Source organism: Pelobates fuscus, chromosome 5 (genome assembly GCF_036172605.1).
Source record: "Pelobates fuscus isolate aPelFus1 chromosome 5, aPelFus1.pri, whole genome shotgun sequence".
Lineage (NCBI taxonomy): Eukaryota > Metazoa > Chordata > Amphibia > Anura > Pelobatidae > Pelobates > Pelobates fuscus.
The window spans coordinates 159,545,927-159,571,766 of record NC_086321.1 but is presented as its reverse complement, the minus strand read 5'-3'; the positions used below and the strand labels follow the sequence as shown (position 1 = coordinate 159,571,766).

At 45.9% G+C, this 25,840-nt stretch overlaps 1 protein-coding gene across 2 annotated transcripts in view; it reads left to right on the top strand.

The window, feature by feature from the left end:
• Positions 1-742: 742 nt before the first annotated feature.
• The window catches only part of LRRC74B (leucine rich repeat containing 74B), a 56,267-nt gene continuing 31,169 nt past the window's right edge, over positions 743-25,840 (top strand). For both annotated transcript variants that reach the window (XM_063457066.1, XM_063457065.1), the window contains exons 1-5: positions 743-1,449; positions 4,474-4,654; positions 11,299-11,441; positions 23,129-23,261; positions 25,376-25,582. In XM_063457066.1, coding sequence (XP_063313136.1) covers positions 1,279-1,449; positions 4,474-4,654; positions 11,299-11,441; positions 23,129-23,261; positions 25,376-25,582 — 835 coding nt within the window. In that variant the 5' untranslated portion in view covers positions 743-1,278. The remainder of the gene's footprint in view (positions 1,450-4,473; positions 4,655-11,298; positions 11,442-23,128; positions 23,262-25,375; positions 25,583-25,840) is intronic.

Genomic DNA, 25,840 nt, shown 5'->3' with positions numbered 1-25,840 from the left:
TGTCTTCACTGGCCGCTGGGTAAGGGTAAACCATTGCAAAACGGTTTACCACATTACTGGAAAATAGGACCAGAGTACTCATAGCATCATAACTACTACAGCGGGTTGTAGTAACCCTTTCATGCTTTTAAAGATTAAGACCATAATCATGGTATATAGATACATATATATTAATATTATTCTAAAGATCACCCCAATTTTGTGCCTGATGAGGAAAGCATAGCACCCCAGTTCACGGAGAGAGAGAGAGAAACCGTGCAACCAACTGGTCCAGGAATTCTGAATATCCCCCAGAATCTTTTAACAGTATGGACATCTTTGTGAGGGTTAATTAAATGATCCCCATTCAGTGGGTTCCTAATGCACCTGCTGACAGTGTGAACAGCTTGTTTCATTAGAATGTTTTCTCTATAGGCCAATTTGTGAATTAAAATCAAATTGCGAAATTTCAGCAACAATAGTTAATATGACGACATTCTTCCGCTCAGCCATAATTGCAGCTTGACTATTTGTCTACATTTTGCAGTTTTCCACTTCTTACTACAGGCTATTTTTTTCCCCCAATATATCCTCCACGCCTGTTTCTCTTGCAAAAAGACAAAAGTCTTAACAGTCCAGGATTTGGGGATTACCCTGTTGTGTCTAAAGTGTTTTTTTTTCTTTTTCTAGACTAAAGAACCACTACATTAAGATGTAGTGGTTCTGGTGACTATAGTGCTTCTTTAATTGCAGAAAATGTCAGGATAATTACCTAACCAGACTTAAATTCTCAAAGAATCAGAGGAGCTTCTTTGGCATGTGACCTGCTTGATCAGGAGCCAGGCTTTGTCCCTAGTTATTTTTATTTATTTTTTTAAAGCAAAATCTTTATTCCTGCAGTTACATTTTATATGTATTTATGGCACTGTTGGCAGTAACACAGCCTTTACAGAATCCCCTGCCTTGAGAATCAGTGTTTTACAGTGACTGTCTCCATGACAGCAGTATAACAACTAAAGCTTCAGCTTGCTGTTTCTGTAGCTGTGTATGTGACATATAATTGGTTGACTGAGTCTCCTTAGCAGCTGATTGGCCTGAAGCAGAGTCACTCACAATCCTCATCCAACAAGTTCAGCTGCATACATATTACACACTCTGTGCAGAGAGATGTCAGATTTAGCAGTTTTTTCTCCTTCCTTATTTGAATACTCTCTTACATTATACTAGAAAACATTACTTCATTCTCAGGTCAGTTTCTCTGTGTAATTTAGCTTTATACAGGTTTGAGATCTCTTTAAAATGGTTCTAAGTAAGAGATTTTCTAAGGACATCAGCTCAATGCTCCCTTCAGTTGAAGAGGCTAAGGATGCAGAAGAAGAGGAGTCCAGCCAAACTGTCTTAGGGGGGATTGCTAGCAGACCACCCAGCAGACCTCTGCCAAATCTGAGCCGTGGAAGTGTTGACAGCAGAGTGAGTATCTTCTGTCTGTTTTTTTTGTAATCTTTTTCACTTAACTCTTAATGAAAATATTATGCATTGTTGGGAACAGTGTTTTCAATATATATATGGTTAGTTTTATAGTTTACAGGTTAGCTTTGTAGATTAACTTTATGTGTAAGGCTTGAATAGTTATGGTTAGTTATGGTAATTTGGATTTGTAATGGGCTTTGGAGATTAAGGTTAGAGTTGATAGCTGCTTGATCCAAGGAGATATCTGACTGCTAATTTGGGGTCAAGAAGGAATTTTTTCCTAGTTTGTTGCAAAATTGGAAGCACTTCAGACTGGGTTTTTTTGCCTTCTTTGGATGAACCGCAAAAAACTATGTGAGGAAGGCTGAACTTGATGGACGCAAGTCTCTTTTCAGCTGTAACTATGTAATAGTCTACGACAGGGGTGCTCAAAAGGTAGATCCTCAGATGTTTTAAAATTACAGCTTACACTATGCTTTGTCATTTTAACTGCATGCAAAGCATCATGGGAATTGTAGTTTTACATATGTGGATCTATGTTTTTAGCTTATCATTAAAGGGACTCTCCAGGGAGGTGATTTTACTCACCTCGTTCCAGCGCCGGGAGCCTCGTGAAGCCGCGCCCCCTATTTCGTCAAAATGACGAAAATGACGAAATAGGCGGGTGCGAGCAGGGAGCAATCAAGGGAGCAGGGAGCTTCCATTTGGAAACGTCATTGCTCCCTTGTGCGCATGCGCGGCTTCGCCGCACATGCGCACATACTTCAGAGGGCGGCATTCATGCCGCCCTCTGAAGTGCTGAGCGCACTACCGCGCATGTGCGCGGCTGTGAGCTGAGCTGAGTGACAGCTCAGCTCGCGGTCTTTGCCCGCCCCCCTCCTCCGCTGACAGTCTGGAGAGAGAAGGCGCGCACACAGTGCCTTCTCTCTCCTGAACACGTCAGACGTATTTTAATACGTCTGACGTGTACAGGGCCTTTTTAGGGCCCTGCGTGATAGGAAGTCCCTCTAGTGGCCGTCTGAGTGACGGCCACTGGAGGTATTCCTATCAATCAATGTAAACATTGTATTTTCTCTGAAAATACAGTGTTTACATTAGATTGCCTGCAGGGAGCTATAGATAATACCTGAACAACTACATTAAGCTGTAGTTGTTCAGGTGACTATAGTGTCCCTTTAATAATGGCTCCTGCTACAGATACTAACTACTTACATACTAGCAGCTTTCTGGTAAAACACAGAAACTCACATGTGAGCATGCACAGTTCACCTTGTGTGGATAGCAATATCAGGCATGTACCTAATTAGTTTCAATAGAATGTTTAAAGGGACACTCCAGGCACCCAGACCACTTCTGCTCATTGGAGTGGTCTGTGTGCCAACTCCCACTACTCCTAACCCTGCAAGTGTAATTATTGCAGTTTTTTTTAAACTGCAATAATTACCTTGCCGGGTTAAGCCCTCCCCTAGTGGCTGTCTATTAGACAGCCACTAGAGGGAACTTCCTGCTCTATAGCACAGGTTTTCTGTGCTAGAGCGTCGCTGGACGTCCTCACGCTGTGTGAGGACCTCCAGCGTCGCTCTATTCACCATAGGGAAGCATTGAAATTCATTTTCAATGCTTTCCTATGGGGTGCGCTAATGCGCATGCACGGCATTGCCGCGCATACGCATTAGGTCTCCTCGGCCGGTGGGCGGGATCAGTCTCGGCCACCGGCCGACGTAAGCAGAAGGTGGAGCGGCGGGGGAGGAGCAGGTAAGCCTCTGGTAAGTCACTGAAGGGGTTTTCACCCCTTCAGCAACTGGGGATTGGGGGGTGGGAGGGACCCTCCAGTGCCAGGAAAACGGATAGTTTTCCTGGCACTGGAGTTTCCCTTTAATGATTTAGCTGTCATAATCTTCTTTACACCATGCCAGAAGCTGGTGTTAAGTTTTTTTTGAGTTAGCAGCAGATAGTACAAAATAGTGACAGGGTTGAAAATTAGTACCCAAGTAGTGGTTAGCGGCACCCGTAGATAATAGGGAGCCATTAGCTGCTATTAAGTACCTGGCTTTCGGTAGTGGATGCTTGTAACTCCCTGTTGTTAACTGTTACAAATTTTGCAGTTGGTAACCAGACAATACAGTGAGTAGCGGCTGGCCGGTAAAAAGTAGTGACAAGATTGTAAACAAGCCCTCTGAGTTAGTGGTAGAATTTATATAGGAACAAATCAATATGAAAACTATGTCATAAGGGGAACAGCAGACAGTACTAATTAATGGTCCCAGTGGGACTTCAGATATCACTAGTGCAAACCGAGCGGTGATTGCAGGTAGTGAGAGACAATTCTCAATTTACACATTTCAGCACTTAGAGGAAGTTATCTCAGATCACTTCATCCCAGCACTTGTGAATGGGAATTTGCACTAGACTAGAGCAGCCCTCATCAGCTATCGAAGCTCCTTTCCTTGATCTGTACCTGGCCAGCCTGGTCCCCACTGGTCCTCAGAGAAGCCAACCACATTGAAAGATATACACAAAGCAGCAGAAGCCTCCAGAACATACAAATAATACAAACAGCCCATACACAAACACACTCATAGTCCCCACAAACACAACACCACTGACAATCTACATATACAACCCCACAAGCAGTCTCCAACATGCAATACCACAAGGAGCCTAACATATACACATACCACCAAACACACATTGTGGCATATCTTCCACACACAATTCCACAAGTGGTCCCCATACACATTTCCAGGTATCATACACAATGCCACAAACGCTACAAAGCAGCACCCATAAATAACACAAGCAAAATATGGCAACATACACACCTCAATTTAAAAAAAAATAGGACCGGCATGCCCAGAGACTTCCAGATCTCGTTTTGGCACAGTACTACTAAAAGGTTCCTACTGCTGAAATAGATGTTACTCAGAAATCTATGGTACAAATGTTTGTGGGAGCCACATGAGCACATTGATCTACATCATAATATATAATTTGCTATTGTAAAAAAAAATTCTCTATTTTTAGACAATCCCACGATCTGCAAGAATAAAACCAGACTTTGAAGAACAGGAAGATGATAAATCAGTTGAGGTTCAGGACGCAAAAGAACAATCACAAGTGGAGTCTTTAAATAAAAGTTCAGAAAACCAGTTTGTCAGTTCTAAAGGAAAGGAGGAAGACTGGGACACAGAACTTGAAGATGAAGGTTGGTGATGCAATAAGAGCAATAATGTTCAGCAATAAACACAGAGGAGCTTTCTTTAAAACGGCACATTCTCTTTAAATCAGAATAGGATTAAATGAAAACTGACATGTTATATATCTACTTAAAAGATTAAAGGAACACTAGGGTGTTAGAAATACTAACCTGTATTCCTAATGCTATAGTGTGCCTGTCCCCAGTTATATTCATCTGCCTTAATAAAAAATACATGTTTTACTCACCTTTCTCCAGCACCAAGACTCTGTCGGCACTGCTCACTTCTCCGCCTCCTCCAATGTCATCGAGGAGGCATGATATCCTTAGGTTATGGTCTAATCCAATGCTTCTCATAAAGGAGCATTGGGGACCTGATACACGTGCGGCGAGCACCACACACACATCCAAAGCATTGAATTCAACAAGGCTTTCCTGTGAGCTTCCGCATCACGGACGTGACCGAGTTTTACTTGATCAGTGCAGCAGAAGAATGTTTAACCCTTCAAGGTAACATTGTCCTTTCTGCGAGACAGCAATGTTTTACGACGAGGGTTGCAACTACAGTACCCCTGCAACCAAACCACCTCATCTCAATAAAGTGGTCTGGGTGACTTAAGTGGTCCTTTCAGATAGCCTTGTTGCCTATTATTCTGATTGCTAAAACACTACCTTAAGAAATCTAGGGAGCAAAGTACCAATAAATATCTCCATATAAACCCATAACCAAGTAGCAATCCCAGTATACACCCATTACCAAGTACTTATGGAAACTACTGAAACAAAAATAGGGTCAGTATGAATTTAAAAAAATAGCACCATATTGTCCATAGCATGTGTCTATGGAGCTGCTAAATTATTATTACATGGTATAGTTACAAAAATTAGATCTTAAAACTCTTTGTTCTGTGGAATAAGTATATACCATCAACTGAATGATAAGAAATATCATCACATCATCAGAAATTGATTCAGTTTAACCAAACAGATCCAACAATGATAGTTATATTTAAGCCCAGACATGCTTTTATGTTCCCTGTTGTAGAAATAATTATTTTAGATATGTATTTCTTAATATATAGTAGAGCCTGGGGTCAATTTTTGTAAACCCTGTAGGATTTTTTTTTATAGCCTGTCTGCCTTTTTTTTTTTAATTCTTTCGAATTTTTCGAAGTGCTGTGATAAACAGACAAGCTGAGAGTGTATCATCTACAAGATGATACAAGACATACACAATTGAGAATTGCAACCTTTTTAAAGAAATAAAAAATAAATAAATACATAGAAATAAAAAACAGGATGAACCATACGCCTGCAGAAGGCTCAGAGTAAAATATTGAATTCTAGAGTCAGCTATGTACTAGTGTTGGGATGAACTGATGGTAAACAAGGTGAAAACACTTAGTGCCTATGGACATTAACACACGAGAAGAAAATAACAAGAGTAAGCTGTACACATTGATACTAGAGTGTGGAGAGAAAGTCACATAGTAAAACAAACTGCAGGAGAATGTTGAAATAAAATCAAATAAGGTAACCACTGGGTGCACACAAATAGAGTGAGACTTGTAATTGTGAGATAAGTTAACATATGGAAACCCCACAGCCAGCCCTGGTGCTTCAGTTCAGCCGATGCCAGAACAACAGTATTCGCCACATAGGAGAGGCTTAAGTCCTAAAGTCCCCAACCAGGTTCTCTACCAGCCACAGACCCATCTTTGATCCATACCACTTGGCTCACCACTCCGGCTCTATCCAGCGACCAAAGCAGGATCCCAGGAACCCTCTGCCTCTGTGAGAACCTCTTATACCAGTCATGAGTGCCCCCAGGGTGTGAGCTGTGTGACGTGAGGGGTGACAACCCCGCATGTATCTTGATCCAGGTGAGTGGCAGTGCAGTTGGGGGACGGTCTTCTTGTAGCGCCCATCTTCTTCTCTCCTTCACCAGCCTCATCGATATTTGAAGCGTAATGCCACATGGCAGGTCTAGCTTGATTGGATTCTCTTATGGCTGTGGGTGAAGGTAGGAAGGTCTTCTCCATTCCCTGTACATTATTGTGGTCCAGGGTCTGAACAGGCAGGAAAGGACTATATGAGCAGTTGCTAATGCGAAGCCAGAAGTCCTGGCACAGCCTGTCGAATTCAGCCTTGAATCGTTCCAGCCAAGACAGACTCTTTAGGCCTATTTGACTACGTGGAGGTTGCAGAGCAGTGGCCACCTTGGACAGACCATGTAGCCACGGGATAGGCAGAAGACAAGACCATTACTGTAGAGCGATACGTTTCCCCAGATGGTACTGGGATATCACCCACCAGTCCGAAGGAGGGGTTTACAAAGCTTTAAGAAAGTCATTTGGAGTCACATGACTCTAGGTGGGAGATCAGCTACCAGTCTCAATCAGGCCACAAGGCCAGACGTTAAAGTTGTTTTGTTGGAACGGTACTTTTTGGGACTGGAAATGATGGCTGTGTGCTCTGGGCTGTTTCTAGCTGCAGTAAAAAGTAGTTTAGGCTGAATTAAAGCTCAAGTTGGCAGGAGCTGCTAATATAGACGTCTGGCCATCTTGGGAGTCAGGACCCCTGTCTGACTTATGACTTTCATACCAATCCAAAGAGTAAAGTGTTCACAGAAGTGGGTCCAGTGCTATGCTAGACAAAAAGGCTGAAAATAATGGCATAGTATTATTAATCACACTAGAACTATTATTAGTGCTTGTATACGTTTTTAAAATAAGCTTCATGGTGTCTACAAATTATATAGACCTTTCTCTGTCATGAGAGCCCTGACTTTCACAAGTGGATAGTTACTTGCTCAGGCCTCAGCTGATCTTCATAATAGAGCAACTCATAGTCTAACAGGAGTAGGCAACCTCCAGCACTCCAGATGTTATAGACTTTATCTCTACTGATGCTTTGTCAGCATTATGGCTAAAAGAGCATTAGGGGAGATGTAGTCCAGAACATCTGGAGTGCAGAAGGCTGCCTTCCCTTAGTAGAGAATATGTGTACATGCAGTCCAGCTATAATCACGTGTCTTCTCTTCCTTTACACATTGTGGCACTATTCCTGTGATTCCATGGGAATCTGATTCTTAATGGGAACTGGCTGTGTGATTCTGCTACCTGCCTGCATACTGAAGATCTGTCACAAATACAGAAAAAGTTATTTTATTTTTTTACATTCTTTATTTTTGTGAGTTATAGCAGAAAGTACAACATTCTATGTGAATTGCATATAAATGTTATCAAATAAGCTGGACATGCATCACGGAGCTGTGTGCCAAGAGTAAGCGGGACATTGACTCACTGATCCACCTAACTAGGATATACAGCAAGGACATTGAAATGTCATTCAAACTAAATAAAAGAAGGATGGTGATCTAGACAAAAGGAGTTCAAATACCATAAGGTCAAATAGGAGATGTAGAAAACAGCTAAAAGTACGTGGGGATCTCACATACACATGGCAACCAGGAGAAGAGGTCCTGGGGGCCCCACTTATAAAGGATAAAAGTCGCCTGGAGAAGATCTCTGCCACGTCAAGGTGTGCCTGGAAAAGTCCCGGTAAAATGCCAGCTGTGCCCCCTTCAAAAGATACCGTGGGGGATCCCCTGATTACTCAGAGGTTAAAGTCCCACATCAGTTTCAGCAAGACACTGTCCTGTCTTCCATGCTGGCTATCTTGGCCTAGTGGTCATCACGCTGTTTCTACAGAGCTCCTATGGCAGCATCTGTGGCTGATTGTGCGAACTTGGAGTCCTCCATGCTTTCCTCCACTGTGTGCACACATGTTGTGAGAGTGGTCACTGCTTTGTAGACTGTTGCCATTTCCACATTAAACATGGCCTGGATCGCCTTCATTAAGGCCTTGATGTCAGCCTTTGTTGATGGAGCCGAGTCTTCCACCTCTGTGTGCTCCTGTGGCCCTGTTCGCCGTCTGGATGGAGGGGTGAGGTTGGCTGTGATGCTGTCCTCATCTGAGGACAGTGAGGTATAGGCCTCAGGAGGATCCATCTTTGCAAGTTTATGTTTGTTCGGCTGTGCCCCAATATCTCGTGAACTCGAGCCCGCGTCCGAGTGCTGTTTCTTATTTTTTTCCTCATGTTTTCGAGGATTGGGCTGTAGTTTTTTGAGCCCAGTGGTGGGGTTGGTGTCGGCTAATAGCCCGGTTTAGCAGGGCCAATTTGCAGTGCTGTTTCAGCATGTGCAGGAGCTGGCTCCGCCCCTCAGGCAGTTATTTTTAAAATGGAAAGATGCATTTTTTTCATCAGTGGCGGCTCTAGACTTTGTGAGGCCTTAGGCGAAACTCAAACATGAGGCCCCCACTAACACCTAAAGTTAAAAATAGGGGTTGCATTGTGTGTATAAGGTGCTGTTGTTGTATTTAAGGACGAGCTTGCAGCGCTGGATACAGAGAGCTAGTCTCTGTATTTATCGTTCAGAGGCTTGCAGTGTAGCGGCTCCCTGTGCCGCCGCATTATGATTTCTCTGACTGTAGTTATGACATAATATGAAAACTAACTTAATTTGCAATAAACAAATTTAATTAGCAATTATGCCAATCATTTATACATGACTGAGGGGTATGGTTACATAGCCTTGTAGTCGTGTATACATAAGTGCCGGTGTATGTATATATGAGTGTATCTGGCATTGTCTACCTATGTGTGACAGGGTTTGGGGTGAGTGTTGCACAGTTGGAGTACAGGATTGTAAGGGTTTATGTAATAGGGTGAGTGTGGCATGGTGAAGGGGGTGAGTGGGACAGACTGATAGAGGATGAGTGACAGGGTCGGGGGGTGAGTGTGACAGTGCAAGAGAAGGTGAGTCTGACAGGGTTGATGGGGGGGTTAATGCAATAGGGTAGGTGTGGCAAAGCAAGGAGTATTGTATGGTTGCAGTGGGTGAGAGTGACAGGATTAGGAGGGGTTATGAAAGTTTGGCTGGGTGTAGGGGGCGGCAGTGTGTGGGGTCTGAAAGTGTTTGGGAATGGTGATAGTGTATGTGAAGGGGGTGTCAGTGTGTGTGGTAATAGGGTACACAAGGTGTGCGGTGGAAGGCTGTGACAGTGCGTGTGTGTGGGAAGGCTGTGATTGGGTGGGTGTGGGGTGACACGGTAGAGGATCTGTGAGAGGGTAGGAGACTTTGACAGGACAAATGGTGGTGGGGTGGCTGGGGCAGTGGTGGTGGAGTGGCTGGGGCAGTGGGTGGCTGGGGCAGTGGTGGTGGGGTGGCTGGGGCAGAGGGTGGCTGGGGCAGTGGTGGTGGGGTGGCTGGGGCAGTGGTGGTGGGGTGACTGGGGCAGTGGGTGGCTGGGGCAGTGGTGGTGGGGTGGCTGGGGCAGAGGGTGGCTGGGGCAGTGGTGGTGGAGTGGCTGGGGCAGTGGGTGGCTGGGGCAGTGGTGGTGGGGTGGCTGGGGCAGAGGGTGGCTGGGGCAGTGGTGGTGGGGTGGCTGGGGCAGTGGTGGTGGGGTGGCTGGGGCAGAGGGTGGCTTGGGCAGTGGTGGTGGGGTGACTGGGGCAGAGGGTGGCTTGGGCAGTGGTGGTGGGGTGACTGGGGCAGAGGGTGGCTGGGGCAGTGGTGGTGGAGTGGCTGGGGCAGTGGGTGGCTGGGGCAGTGGTGGTGGGGTGGCTGGGGCAGAGGGTGGCTGGGGCAGTGGTGGTGGGGTGGCTGGGGCAGAGGGTGGCTGGGGCAGTGGTGGTGGGGTGGCTGGGGTAGTGGGTGGTGGGGGAAGTGGTGGTGGGGTGGCTGGGTCAGAGGGTGGCTGGGGCAGTGGTGGTGGGGTGGCTGGGGCAGAGGGTGGCTGGGGCAGTGGTGGTGGGGTGGCTGGGGTAGTGGGGCAGAGGGTGGTAGAAGGGCAGGGTGGGGAGCGGAGGCATAAATACCTTAGGATCCCTGGTGGTCCAGTGGGCGGCCAGGCTGTTTCCCTGGTGGTCCGGTGGGCTCCCTTTACGGTCTGCAGCTCCGCCGGGTGCAGAGCTGCAGACCACGTGGTAAGTTTAGTCTCGCGATCTCAGCCAGTCAGAGCGTTGCCGTGGTAACCCGCGGCAACGCTCTGATTGGCTGAGATCGCGAGACCCACTCAGTCTGCAGCTCTGCGCTCGGCGGAGCTGCAGACAGGCTGGCTCTCCCGGGCAGGCATAGGAGGGGCCTCGCACCCGGCGGCATTAAGGGCAAGCCGCCGGGCACCCTCCTGTGTCGGGTCCTCGGTCTGTGACCGAGGACCCGACCTGTGACACTGCCCTAAGGCGATTTAGGCGGCCGCGAGGCCCCCATCAGCGCGAGGCCTTAGGCGGCCGCCTAAATCGCCTAATTAGAGAGCCGCCTCTGTTTTTCATTACTACATATAATTCTTGTATTATGATCTGTAAGAAGGTTAACATAAAACCTAAATTTTCCTTTAAGGGGAAGTTTAAACATTTTTACAGAGGAGCAGAATAAGTTGAAGGAATAGTGATATTCTTAATTTAAAATTTTGGTATTCATTTCACAAAATTATGAAAACTGTTTATGGTGAGAACTCTGATTTTTGTCTCTGCCTCTGTGAGGCAGAGACAGACTGCTAAACCTGAATTTGTCAGTCTGAGCATGATGTATGTTTACTACTATGGAGCCGCAGAGATGCCTCTAAATTTGTAATATATTTTTTTACAGAAGTCAAAGAATCATATGATTCCACTGGAAAAGCCAAATATTTATCAGTTTGTCAGTTCTTTGGAGTGGTACCAGTTTCATATTACTTGCGCCACATACAAGATTCTGTGCTTGTAATGAGGCATCATGGGCTTGGTTTAAAGGTAAGCATGCATATTATAAACTCAGTGGATTAATTAGTCTACACCTTAGCTTCATTACATTTGTTTGATTGTAATTATAATTAGCCTAGTATAAGAGCCATTAATTAATAAATACATTACTGCAAGATGAATGCTAGACACGCTGCATCTAACTTTAAGTTCATTCCATATGTGTTCTAGTTCAGGGGTAGGCAACCTATACGAAACTCGAGGTGTCTTTTCACGGCACTCAAGACTGCTAGAGCCAAACCGGCTCTGGCCTGTCAGGAGTCCCAGCAAAACTTCAGATATCTGCTAATACAAAAAGATGGTGAAGAACAATCCTCAATTTATGCATTGCAGCACGTAGCGGAATGGGAATCTATACTGAGTAGAGCAGCCCGCAGCTGCTGTTGCATCTCCTCACCTTGGCCTGTACCTGGCCAGCCTGGTCCCCACTGGAACCCAGGGAAGCCACCCACACTGCTAGATATACACAGAAATGCAGAATAACCCTCCCCTCATACAAATAATACGAACAGCCCACAAACAAACATACACACAATCTGCACAAACGTAACCCGCTAACAAACCACATACATGCACACAACCCCACATCTAGCCTCTCACATGCAATACCCCAAACAGCCCCACACATACACACACTACCAAACACACAATGTGACGTATCCCCACACACACAATTCCACAAGCAGCCCCCATACACAGCCCACATTCATAGGTATTATGCACGATACCACAAACTACTCATGAACATATTCAATATAATAGCTCATATACGCACATATATAATGATACACAGCAACTGTAGTATAAAAAAACAGAAGCAGAATACGGCAACATGCACACATCAATGTAAAAAAAATAGGACCGGCACGCTACGGGACATCATAATCCTATTTCGGCACAGTGCTGCTAGAAGGTTGCCTACCCCTGTTCTAGTTAAATGATTGTTTTTTGTGTGTCAGTATCCATCAGTAAATTAAATGCAGTGTAGATAAGTGCAACAAGGGAGGGCAAAAGTGTACCTATGTATATTGAGTGATTGCTCAAAAATACGTTAATGCAGAGAGAGCTAAGGTGAGCTATATACAGAGTATTCAACTGTAGGACAACGTCTACCTTAGGTAAAATGCTCAGCAAAAAAAGAAAAGAAAAATAAATAAATTTTATTAATAAATGTAAAACCACAACGTGCTAGTGTACAAAACTGTAAACCTAAATTAGTGTTAACCTAAAATCCCAACGTAGGTGTAATAAGTGAAAGAAATTAAAAAGAGAGAACAATCTCTTCCAGGACCTATATCTTATTAATATATAGTGGGGAATATCAGGACTATTGAGTTTTTACCAGGCCGCTGGGTAGGTGTGTAAAAGACCTCAAACCCTTCTTGCGGTAACACATGGGAAAATACGTATATTGTAGGCCCATATGATAAGGTTCCGTCCTGAATTAGGGATATATAGGTAGAGATAGACCGAGGGAACAAGCACTTTTGCACCGTGCCCACGGGAAAATAGTAACGGTCACAGTTGTATAAAAACTATCACAGTGTAGCTGAATTAGTAACTTATTAGCGGTCTAGTTGTAGGATACTTAGTGACCTCCTGTTATAAGCGTATATTGTTATAGTGGCAGTAGTAGGACTGTCCATATGATACCAGCAGTCTAAAGACATAGGTAGTCAAATATTGCATAAATTGTCGGCTGTTTGTACCATTAACGGACTCCTCACATGAACACTTGTTAAGTGCAGTACACAAAGCAGTGATTATAAGGAAGAGGAGAGATTCCTCCCCGTGCCTACAAAAGCGCCTAGCGATACTACCACTTAGCAGACAAAATATCTTAAGGTATAATGACTTAGTACGGAAACCAAGCAAAGTCGATAAGCGGTCTAGTGAAAGGAACCGCCACTCCCCGTGCCTTCAAGGGCACCTAACACCCAACCCGCTCGAACAAACAAAGTATAATGAGTATATTAAAGGTATAAATTTGCTTAGTATGGTTACTAGAGCGGAGTTAGTCAGTCGTCTTATAAGGAGAGAAAATTGCTAGTCCCCGTGCCTTCATGGGCACCTAACAGTAATCCCACTTAGTCGTTAAGAGTGTCTTAGTTATATCAAAGCAGATAGTAAATATCGAAGGTCATTATCGCTAGGTGAAAAGGCTGGACTGCCTGTGTAACCAAGTTATTCTGCCATCGCCCTGGAGAACTGTGCCTTCGAGGGCACCTCAAAGCTAACACCCCTGGAAGAGATGTCTATCCTCAGTGTGGCGAGGACCTGATAAATGCAGAATAACCCTCCCCTCATACAAATAATACGAACAGCCCACAAACAAACATACACACAATCTGCACAAACGTAACCCGCTAACAAACCACATACATGCACACAACCCCACATCTAGCCTCTCACATGCAATACCCCAAACAGCCCCACACATACACACACTACCAAACACACAATGTGACGTATCCCCACACACACAATTCCACAAGCAGCCCCCATACACAGCCCACATTCATAGGTATTATGCACGATACCACAAACTACTCATGAACATATTCAATATAATAGCTCATATACGCACATATATAATGATACAAAGCAACTGTAGTATAAAAAAACAGAAGCAGAATACGGCAACATGCACACATCAATGTAAAAAAAATAGGACCGCCACGCTACGGGACATCATAATCCTATTTCGGCACAGTGCTGCTAGAAGGTTGCCTACCCCTGTTCTAGTTAAATGATTGTTTTTTGTGTGTCAGTATCCATCAGTAAATTAAATGCAGTGTAGATAAGTGCCACCCATTTAAGTGAAATATGCAGGGTAAATTACAGACTTGTATAATCACAATGGTTTCTTCTTGAATCTGTCATCTGCCAAGCTGCAATAAGAAAATGTTTGGGTTTAATGTAAATGCCTTTGTTATCCTCTCTCTAGCCCAGGTTCTGTCTCGTTCTCATTCTATTTCTTAATTTCCATTCATTTATTTAACCCCTCTTTAGTTTATTGTAGATGTTCTCATTAGTCTACTAAGTTCCTCTTTTTCGATGTATTGTCATCTGGCTACATATACTTTATCTAGTCTGCACCTTCTCTTTATCTCAGGCCTATTTCAATCTTCCCTCCTTTGTGAACTACTCTTTTATTTGCCTCAATTTCCTGTAAGCATATCCCCTCAGTGACATATGTCAGGGCTCCGCGGGCAGCGGTGAGGGGAGGCTGCAATCCTCTCGCAGCACTCACCCTCGGTCCGTCGCCGCCCGCGGTCCCCTCTCCCCTTATCGTTAAGCGAGCGGCGTCCTCTCCTCCTGACACGCCGCTCGCGTCCTCCTCTCCTCCTCCCAGCGGCAGCATGTCTAACGCTGCACGCTGGGAGCCGGCACTATTATCTAAGCGCCGGGGTCACTCACGTGACCCGGCGTTAAAGCTACAGTGCAACAAACACAGTGGGGGGTATAGATATCCCCCACGTGTGTTTGTTAATACTGATTGGTGGTTAGCCAATCAGGATTCAGGCTAGGATTTAAATACTTACCTTTCCTGTCTATCTGTGCCCTGTTGTGGTCTTTGCTTTATAGTATCGATTGTGAACGTGTGCTTTCTGGTTACGTACCCTCTGGCTTGTTATACTGACTTTGTGACTTTCTCCTACCCTTTGACCTCGGCTTGTTTCTCGTTATTCTGTTTTCTGGTTCCCCTTACTCGGCTTGTCTCCTGACTATTCTTTGTGTGCTTAGCCCGGCCACTCTAAGGACCGGTACAGCACACTTTCTGTGTGTGTGTCTGTGTGTGTGTTAGCGTGTTGGGTTCCCCGGGATCGTGACATTACAACAGGGCCATAATGGAACCTGCTGACATACCACAGCTCCTAGTTAATCAGGAGGCTAGAATGGATGGCTTGGACCACCGTATGGATCAGTTTGCTCAAGCTTTGCAGACCATACTGGCTCGTACTGCACACCTGCAGCCTGCCGTCCAGGAGGCGGTTGCTGCTGTGTCCGAACCCATTGCCACTCCAGTACCCGTTCCTGCTCATGTAGTCCATATGACACCGCCACAGCGCTATAGTGGTGACCCAGCATTGTGTCGTGGTTTCCTCAATCAAATTGACATCCATCTGGTGATGAATCCACGTTCCTATCCCACCGACAGATCCAAAATTGCCTTTTTGATAAACCACCTGTCTGGGAGAGCTTTAGCATGGGCAAACCCCATGTGGGAAAATATGTCTCCTATGTCCTTTGCGGATTTTTTGTCAGCATTCAAACGCACGTTTGATCAACCCGGTAGGGTTGCCTCTGCTGGCAAAGCTCTGCTTAGGGTTCGACAGGGTAACAGATCTGTAGCGGATTATACTATCGAATTCCGCACTCTAGCAGCTGAAGTGGTTTGGAATAACGACGCCCTCGTAACAGCCTTTCAGGAGGGTTTGGCCGCTTACATACTGGATGAAATAGCATCCAGGGAACTGCCTGTCCTTCTAGATGATATTATAGACTATGTAATCCTTATTGATAACCGCATTAGAGAGAGACGTAGTCAAAGACGGCTGGATACACGGGTGTTACCTGCTCTACCCAGTACTGCATTACTAGCGTTACCCGCTCCTAGGCAACCATCCCCCGAACCCATGCAATTGGGTGCTACGGGGTTAACTGAGGCTGAAAGAACGTATCGTAGAAGGGAGGGGTTATGTCTCTATTGTGGAAAGAGGGGTCACCACTGTAATACATGCCCTAAATTACAGGGAAACTCCAGCACCTAAGGCCTAGAGAGGGGGGGGGGGGGAATCTTGTCAACGAGACTGTATGGCCAAAGTACGTCCCATTTGTTTACTTAACGTGCCCACGGCTAAACCGCTTTCTGTTTCTGTCCCTTCTGTGTATGCAGACCTTGCTTTGGTTTTCGAAAAAAGGGAGGCAGATAAGCTACCCCCACACCGTGAGTATGACTGTGCCATAAACCTATTACCGGGTACTATGCCTCCTAGGGGTAAGGTCTACCCTCTTTCTGAGTAAGAAAACCAGGTCATGGAGGAGTACATACGAGAGGCCTTAAGTAAAGGTTTTATTAGAAGGTCCTCCTCTCCTGCTGGTGCTGGTTTCTTTTTTGTGGCAAAAAAGGAGGGCGATTTGAGACCGTGTATAGACTACAGAGCCCTAAACAATATAACGATTAAAAATGCCTATCCGATTCCCCTCATTACCGAATTGTTTGATCGTGTCAAAGGTTCTAGATATTTTACTAAACTAGACCTCAGGGGGGCTTATAACCTTGTTCGTATTAAGGAGAATGATGAATGGAAAACGGCGTTCAATACGCGTAGTGGGCATTACGAGTATCTGGTCATGCCTTTTGGATTGTGTAATGCTCCTGCCGTTTTTCAGGACCTCATAAACGATGTCCTTAGAGATCTACTGCATGTCTGTGCTGTAGTCTACCTAGATGACATACTTGTATATTCTCCAGATTTGAAGACACATCATACTCATGTTAGGATGGTGCTTAAAAGGTTGTTGCAGAATGGTCTTTATTGTAAATTAGAGAAATGCTTATTCGACCAAACCTCTGTACAATTCCTGGGTTATGTTATTTCTGAACAAGGATTCAGCATGGATCCTTCAAAATTGGAAGCTATACTGTCCTGGCCCCTTCCCCAAGGACTTAAGGCAATACAGCGATTTATAGGGTTTGCCAATTATTATAGAAAGTTTGTTAAAAACTTCTCATCCATTATTTCCCCTATCACTAAACTGACAAAAAAGGGTTTACACCCCAGGGTTTGGAATCCTAATGCTATTGTGGCCTTCGAGACTCTAAAAAAGGCATTTGCCACTGCCCCTGTGTTACACCATCCTGATCCTTCCCTTCCCTTTGTACTGGAAGTAGACGCCTCTGAATCAGGTATAGGAGCAGCAGTGGCGTACTAAGGGGGGGGCGGCCCGCCCCGGGTGCCACTGACTAGGGGGGTGCCATGACTTCCAGTGTCATGTGTCACCCCCCCATCATTACGCTGCGCACAGCCGCCTCACCATTGCGGCCAAACACCGGCGGGACTTCCTTCTTTATGAGGAGGAGGGGGAGGAGCGTTGCGGGCCGCGGCGTCGCGCAACGTGATGACGACGTGCGCAACGCCGTCAGTCCGCCTTCACGGATCTTCAGCGGAAGGATCCATTTCCGGGCGGTGAGGCACCCAGTGGTCGGCGGGCAAGCAAGGCATCATCAAAATGTAAGTATAAAGTAGTTATTTTATGTCTGGGTCTGAATTAATTAAAGGGGGGGGGGGGTGTATTAATTAGAGGGGGGTGTATTAATTAAAGGGGGGGTGGATTAATTAAAAGGGGGTGTATTAATTAAAAGGGGGTGTATTAATTAGAGGGGGGTGTATTAATTAGAGGGGGTGTATTAATTAAAGGGGGGTGGATTAATTAGAGGGGGTGGATTAATTAGAGGGGGGTGGATTAATTAGAGGGGGGTGGATTAATTAGAGGGGGGTGTATTAATTAGAGGGGTGTATTAATTAAAGGGGGTGGATTAATTAGAGGGGGTGGATTAATTAAAGGGGGTGGATTAATTAAAGGGGGTGGATTAATTAAAGGGGGTGTATTAATTAGAGGGGGTGTATTAATTAAAGGGGGGTGTATTAATTAGAGGGGGGTGGATTAATTAAAGGGGGGTGTATTAATTAGAGGGGGGTGTATTAATTAGAGGGGGGTGTATTAATTAGAGGGGGATTATTAATTAGGGGGTGGATTAATTAGAGGGGGTGGATTAATTAGAGGGGGGTGTATTAATTAGAAGGGGTGGACTAATTAAAGGGAGGGTGGATTAATTAGAGGGAGGGTGGATTAATTAGAGGGAGGGTGGATTAATTAGAGAGGGGTGGATTAATTAGAGGGGGTGGATGAATTAGAGGGGTGGATTAATTAGAGGGAGGGTGGATTAATTAGAGGGAGGGTGGATTAATTAGAGGGAGGGTGGATTAATTAGAGGGGGTGGATTAATTAGAGGGGGTGGATTAATTAAAGGGAGGTGGATTAATTAAAGGGAGGTGGATTAATTAGGGGGGTGGATTAATTAGAGGGGGTGGATTAATTAGAGGGGGTGGATTAATTAAAGGGAGGGGGGATTAATTAGAGGGAGGGGGGATTAATTAGAGGGGGTGGATTAATTAGAGGGGGTGGATTAATTAGATGGGGGTGGATTAGTTAGAGAGGGGTGGATTAATTAGAGGGGGTGGATTAATTAGAGGGGGGTGGATTAATTAGAGGGGGGTGGATTAATTAGATGGGGGTGGATTAATTAGAGAGGGGTGGATTAATTAGAGGGGGTGGATTAATTAGAGGGGGTGGATTAATTAGAGGGAGGGTGGATTAATTAAAGGGAGGTGGATTAATTAGGGGGTGGATTAATTAGGGGGGGTGGATTAATTAGAGGGAGGGTGGATTAGAGGGAGGTGGATTAATTAGAGGGAGGTGGATTAATTAGAGGGGGGTGGATTAATTAGAGGGGGTGGATTAATTAAAGGGAGGGTGGATTAATTAAAGGGAGGTGGATTAATTAGGGGGGTGGATTACTTAGGGGGGGTGGATTAATTAGAGGGAGGGTGGATTAATTAGAGGGGGTGGATTAATTAGAAGGGGTGGATTAATTACAGAGGGGGTGGATTAATTAAAGGGGATGTGGATTAATTAAAGGGGATGTGGATTAATTAAAGGGGATGTGGATTAATTAAAGGGGATGTGGATTAATTAAAGGGGGTGCAGCACGGGGGAAGTTTATTTAGAGGGGGTATGTTTAATTAAAGGGGGGGTTGCAGTATTTTATTAAGGGAGGATGTGCACTGCAGATTTTTGTTTTTTATTAAGGGGGTGTGCAGGGTTTTTATTAAGGGGGGTGCATGTTTTTTGTTAGGGGGGTTGTGAAAGTTTTTGTTTTTTATTAAGGGGGTGTGCAGGGTTTTTATTAAGGGTTTGCATGATTTTTTTTAATTAAGGTGGGTTGTGCAGGTTTTTGGTTTTTTTAAGGGGGTGTGCAGCTTTTTTTTTTTTAATTAAGGGGGATGTGCAGGGTTTTTTATGTGTAGGGAGTGTATGAAATTTATGTGATCGGGGTGCAGGGTTTTTATGTGTAGCGAGTGTATGAAATTTATCTGATCAGTGTGCAGGGTTTTTATATGAAGGGCGAAGGGCAGGGGTTTTCTAGAAGGGGCGAGACCAGGGGCTTTGTAGAAAGGGGCAGGGGAGGAGTTTTCTAGAAGTTTCTCACCAGCCCCTTTCTACAAAAGCACTGGTCTTCTCCCTTCTACAAAAATGGCGCATTTATACAAAACCCCTGCCCTGGCCCCCTTCTACAAAACCTCTGCCCTAGCCGCTACATCTTTTGAACCCAGATCCCTTTCCTATGCTATTTCTAAGGATCAGCTCAATAAAGTGGTATGGGTGCCAGGTCCCTCTAGTTTTAACCCTGCAGCTGAAAACATATGTTTCACTGAGGGTTAATCCAGCCTCTAGTGGCTGTCTCACTGACAGCCGCTAGAGGCGCTTCCGCAATTCTCACTGTAAAACTCACCGTGAGAAGACGCTGGACGTCCATAGCGTGCCATGCTTTCCTATGGGCAGTTTGAATGCACATGCGGCTCTTGCCGCGCATGCGCATTCGGATCTAACGTCGGCAGGGGGAAGAGAGGTCACCAGCGCCGAGGGAGCCCGACGTTGGAGAAAGGTAAGTGGCTGAATGGGTTTTAAGTGGTGACCTCTTCTCCCCCGCCGACGTCAGCTCCCGAGTGGAGCCGAATGCACATGCGCGGCAAGAGCTGCGCGCACATTCGATCAGTCCATAGGAAAGCAAGGGAAAAATTGTGGGTGTTTTCTTAAATTTTTATTATGGGGAGGGGGGGGGGGTGCCACACTCAGGGTCCGCCCCGGGTGCCAAATGCTCTAGGTACGCCCCTGAGGAGCAGTGTTGTCACAAAGACAATCGTATGACGAACCCCTCCTTCCCTGTGGTTACTTTTCAAAACGCTTGTCAGAGTTTGAAAAGAATTACGACGTTGGGAACAGGGAATTATTAGCTATAGTGATGGCATTTAAAGAATGGAGGTACTTGTTAGAGGGAGCTAGACACAAGATTTTGGTTATAACCGATCATAAAAATCTATCCTATATCGCAGATGCTAAGAGGTTATCCTCTCGTCAGGCTAGATGGTCTTTATTTCTCTCACGTTTTCAGTACATAATCACATACAGGCCTGGTTATCGAAATGTCAAGGCTGATGCCATCTCCCGCCAGTACGAACCTGTAGATTCTATTACCTCCACTCCTGAGCCCATTGTACCCACAACTAATATAATAGCTACTACCCGTTTGGTTATCTCGTCTCTTTTTCTTGATGGTATCAAGTCATACCAACCCCAAGCACCCTCTGAGACCCCTACTGGTAAGCTGTACGTGAAAGTAAAAGACAGAAAGAAGTTGTTGACTTTATTTCACACAGCCAAAACGGCTGGTCATCCAGGGGTTACCAAGACTTACAAGGGTCTTCTCCAACAGTTTTGGTGGCCCTCACTCAAAAAAGACGTGGTAGATTACGTGCAGGCTTGCCGTGTCTGTACACAGTGTAAGTCCCCTAATGTTAAACCCCTGGGACTCCTTATGCCCCTATCTGTACCCAAGAAACCGTGGACACACTTATCCATGGACTTTATTGTGGATCTTCCTTCATCTGATGGGCAGACAGTAATTTTGACTGTAACGGATAGGTTCTCCAAAATGGCGCACTTCATTCCGCTTAAGAAGCTACCTTCTGCGGTTCAGTTGGCTCAGGTGTTTGCCAAAGAAGTGTTCCGCTTGCATGGTATACCACAAGATATCGTATCTGACAGGGGCCCTCAGTTTGTCTCTCGGTTTTGGAGAGGCTTTTGTGCTGAGATGGGGGTCTCCTTATCGTTTACTTCCTCCTATCATCCGCAATCTAATGGAGCTGCCGAACGAGCAAATCAGTCTGTGGAGTTGTATTTACGCTGTTTCACGAATGCACACCAGGACAACTGGTCCCGTCTCCTTCCCTGGGCTGAGTTTGCCAGGAACACTGTGTCTCATTCTTCTACTGGCGTAAGTCCTTTTATGGTGGCTTATGGGTTCCAACCCGCTGTCCTTCCCGGTGTATTCTCCGACAAGGGAATGCCCGCTTTGGACGAGCACCTCGCCTCCTTACGGAAGATGTGGGATCAGGTCCATGCTGCTCTTTGTCGTGCTGCTGCTACTCAAAAGAGGTTTGCTGATCGTCGTAGGTGTGCGGCTCCTTCTTATGCTCCGGGTGATAGGGTTTGGTTGTCCTCTAGGAATCTCCGCCTTAGGGTTCCCTCGATGAAGTTCACGCCCAAGTTCCTTGGTCCCTATAAGGTGTTGCGTAGGGTGAATCCTGTATCCTACTCCCTGGCCTTGCCCCCTTCCATGCGCATACCTAACACCTTTCACACCTCCCTTTTGAAGCCCTTGCTCTGTAATCGGTTCTCTGGCTCTCTCAGGCGTTCCGATGCCCTCCGCGCGGTCTCTAGTGACGTATATGAGGTGGCTGCTCTCCTTGATTCTCGTTTCTCTCGAGGTCGGTTACAGTATCTGGTTGATTGGAAGGGTTATGGCCCGGAGGAGCGGTCGTGGGTTTCTGTCTCTGACTTGAACGCCCCCTCCTTGATCCGCTCCTTTCATGCGCGGTTTCCTTTGAAGCCTTCGGCTTCCCGCCCCCTGGGCGGTCTTCGAGGGGGGGGTTATGTCAGGGCTCCGCGGGCAGCGGTGAGGGGAGGCTGCAATCCTCTCGCAGCACTCACCCTCGGTCCGTCGCCGCCCGCGGTCCCCTCTCCCCTTACCGTTAAGCGAGCGGCGTCCTCTCCTCCTGACACGCCGCTCGCGTCCTCCTCTCCTCCTCCCAGCGGCAGCATGTCTAACGCTGCACGCTGGGAGCCGGCACTATTATCTAAGCGCCGGGGTCACTCACGTGACCCGGCGTTAAAGCTACAGTGCAACAAACACAGTGGGGGGTATAGATATCCCCCACGTGTGTTTGTTAATACTGATTGGTGGTTAGCCAATCAGGATTCAGGCTAGGATTTAAATACTTACCTTTCCTGTCTATCTGTGCCCTGTTGTGGTCTTTGCTTTATAGTATCGATTGTGAACGTGTGCTTTCTGGTTACGTACCCTCTGGCTTGTTATACTGACTTTGTGACTTTCTCCTACCCTTTGACCTCGGCTTGTTTCTCGTTATTCTGTTTTCTGGTTCCCCTTACTCGGCTTGTCTCCTGACTATTCTTTGTGTGCTTAGCCCGGCCACTCTAAGGACCGGTACAGCACACTTTCTGTGTGTGTGTCTGTGTGTGTGTTAGCGTGTTGGGTTCCCCGGGATCGTGACAACATACATCTCAGGATAAAAATGGACTTCAGCTTTGGCCTAATGTTAATGTTGACATGACCCAAATTTCTAGGCAACCACTGAAAACCGAAAACCTAATTCCAGTAATGCCTTTTCTGTTAAAAAATTAGGCAACACCATGTGTTAAGTTTTACTAAACAAACTGTAAAATAATCATAAGCTGTAAAATTGTATATATGTAGATCTCCAATATTTAGAAAGAACCCTTCATTTTCATGTTTTGCTCCTTTCTCGCAGGCTGTAAAAGCACTGGCTCTCTCTCTGATGACCAACACATCAATTGTGAGTTTAGATCTCAGTGATAACTGGCTGGAAGGAGATGGCGCTGCAGCGATAGCCGACATGCTGAAGGAAAATTGCTACATTTCAGGTTATTTGAGATGGTCAAAGTTAGAATGTTTACGCATTACGGTATTTTGAAATGAACAATTAAAAACAACGCACAACACAAGCTTTGGGATTAACCCCTGTGAAGATTCATAAGAAGAACTGAGGTTCAGAAAACATGTTGCTTATTGGGAAATAAACTGCACCTCAATGATGTGGCACAGGGGTAGAATCTTATATCTGGAGTTCAGTGGCGTACACACAACCCATGGGGCCCCGGTGCGAAAACTGATCCGTGGGCCCCCCCGCGCGCGCACTTACGCTGCGCGGGCAGGGGCCGCAACACATGGCGGCGGGCACCGGGTCGCAGGGCTGCGACCTGTGTGACCGCGGTATGTACGCCAGTGCATGCATAAACACATACACTTTAAGGACCACTACAGACACCCAGATCACATCAGCTCAATGAAGTGGTCTGGGTGCCAAGTCTCTAGTTTTAACCCTGCAGCTGAAAACATAGCCGTTTCAGAGAAACGGCTATGTTTCACTGAGGGTTAATCCAGCCTCTAGTGGCTGTCTCATTGACAGCCGCTAGAGGATTTTCTGCGATTCTCACTGTGAAAATCACAGTGAGAAGACGCTGAACGTCCATAGGAAAGCATTGAATAATGCTTTCCTATGGGCGGTTTGAATGCGCGCGTGGCTCTTGCCACGCATGCGTATTCGGAGCTGAGAGGCGGAGAGATTCCCAGCGCCAAGGGAGTCCGGCGCTGGAGAAAGGTAAGTGCTTAAGACACACACACACAGAATCTCATGAACAGACGCACACATTTACTGACAGACACACACTCAGTGACAGACATACATACACACTCACTAACAGATGCACACAAACATACTCAGTAACAGACACACACACTAACACACACTCTAACACACACACTAACATACACTCACACACACTCTAAGACTAACACACACACTAACATACACTCACACTCACACACTAACATACACTCACACACACTCACTAACACACACTCACACACTAACATACACTTACACACTAACACTCACAAACACACACTAACATACACTCACACACACTAACATACACTCACACTCACAAACACACACTAACATACATTCACACACACTAACTCACACTCACACACACTAACATACACTCACACTCTAACACATACTCACACACACTAACATACACTCACAAACACACACTCACTAACACTAACATACACTCACAAACACACACTAACATACACTCACACTCTAACACACACTCACTAACACTAACACTCACAAACACATTTTTTTTTAAATCCCCCCAGCCTCCTTACCTGTGGGAGAGCTGAGGGGATTCCCTGGGGTCCAGTGGTGCTGCTGGGCTCCTGGGGGGCCGGTCACCCGGTGGGCAGGCAGGCTGGCGGGCGCGCGAGGGAGCACTGTCTCCTGAGTGCTTCCTCTTCAGCTCCCTCGCGCGCCGCGTACTGATGCCGGAGCCGGAAGATGACGTCATCTTCCGGCTCCGGTATCAGTGCGGTGCGCGAGGGAGCTGAAGAGGAAGCACTCAGGAGACAGTGCTCCCTCGCGCGCCCGCAGTACCGGCCAGCCGGGCCAGCCTCGGGGGGCCCGGAGGTGGCCGGCTCCTGGGCCCCCCAGGAGAAGAGGCTGGCCCAGTGACATACATACCGGGTCGCAGGGCGGCCGGGCCCCCTGGTGGGCCGGGCCCGGTCGCAGCCGCGACCCCTGCGACCCCGGTATGTACGCCACTGCTGGAGTTTACAGCTGGAGTTGTCTTTCTGCTCTTCACACCTTGCTTACCTAAGTCTAGCACCAGTTATTGCAACCTTTGGCACTCTAGATGGTTTTAAATTACATCTCCCATGATGCCTTGCCAGCTTTATGTGTGTAAGAGCATTAAGGGAGATGTAGTCCACAACATCTGGAGTGCAGAAGTATTCCCACCCTTACCTCCAGCAAATAGAGCTGTGGCTCATATCTCTCCTGCCTAAAAACATAATACAAAAATGAGCCCTCCATAAAAAGATTTAGTTCAGTGTGTAGTGTAAATTGTACATTGTTATGTAGAGTATTTATATATTATGTAATTATCTAGTAACTGATTTATTTTTTCAGAGATTTATCTATCGGATAACAGACTTGGACTGAAAGGCGCCATTGCATTATCACATATGCTTGTTGAGAATACAACACTGAGAAAAATTAATCTATCCGGAAATGAGTTTGATGACCAAACTGCTCCTTATTTATCTGGTGCTTTAATAAACAACCAAAAGCTGGAATCCGTGGACCTCAGTCATAACTTGTTTGGAGACAGATCAGGTATGATTAATTAATACATGCTCTATGTAAGTGCATGCTATTTAACCACTTAAGTACCATGATTTAGAAAATCCCTTATTAAATAAAAATTGACTTTCTTACCCCTCAGGGTGTGGTTTATTTTTTTTATATGTGTTTTCCTGATTCTACCAGAGGCTTGGGAGTCTAAGAGTTCTGTGCAGTATCTTCATAGAAACAACAGCAACCTGTGTGCACAAAGATTCTGTTCACTGCCTGTTCCATCCAAAAATATTTATT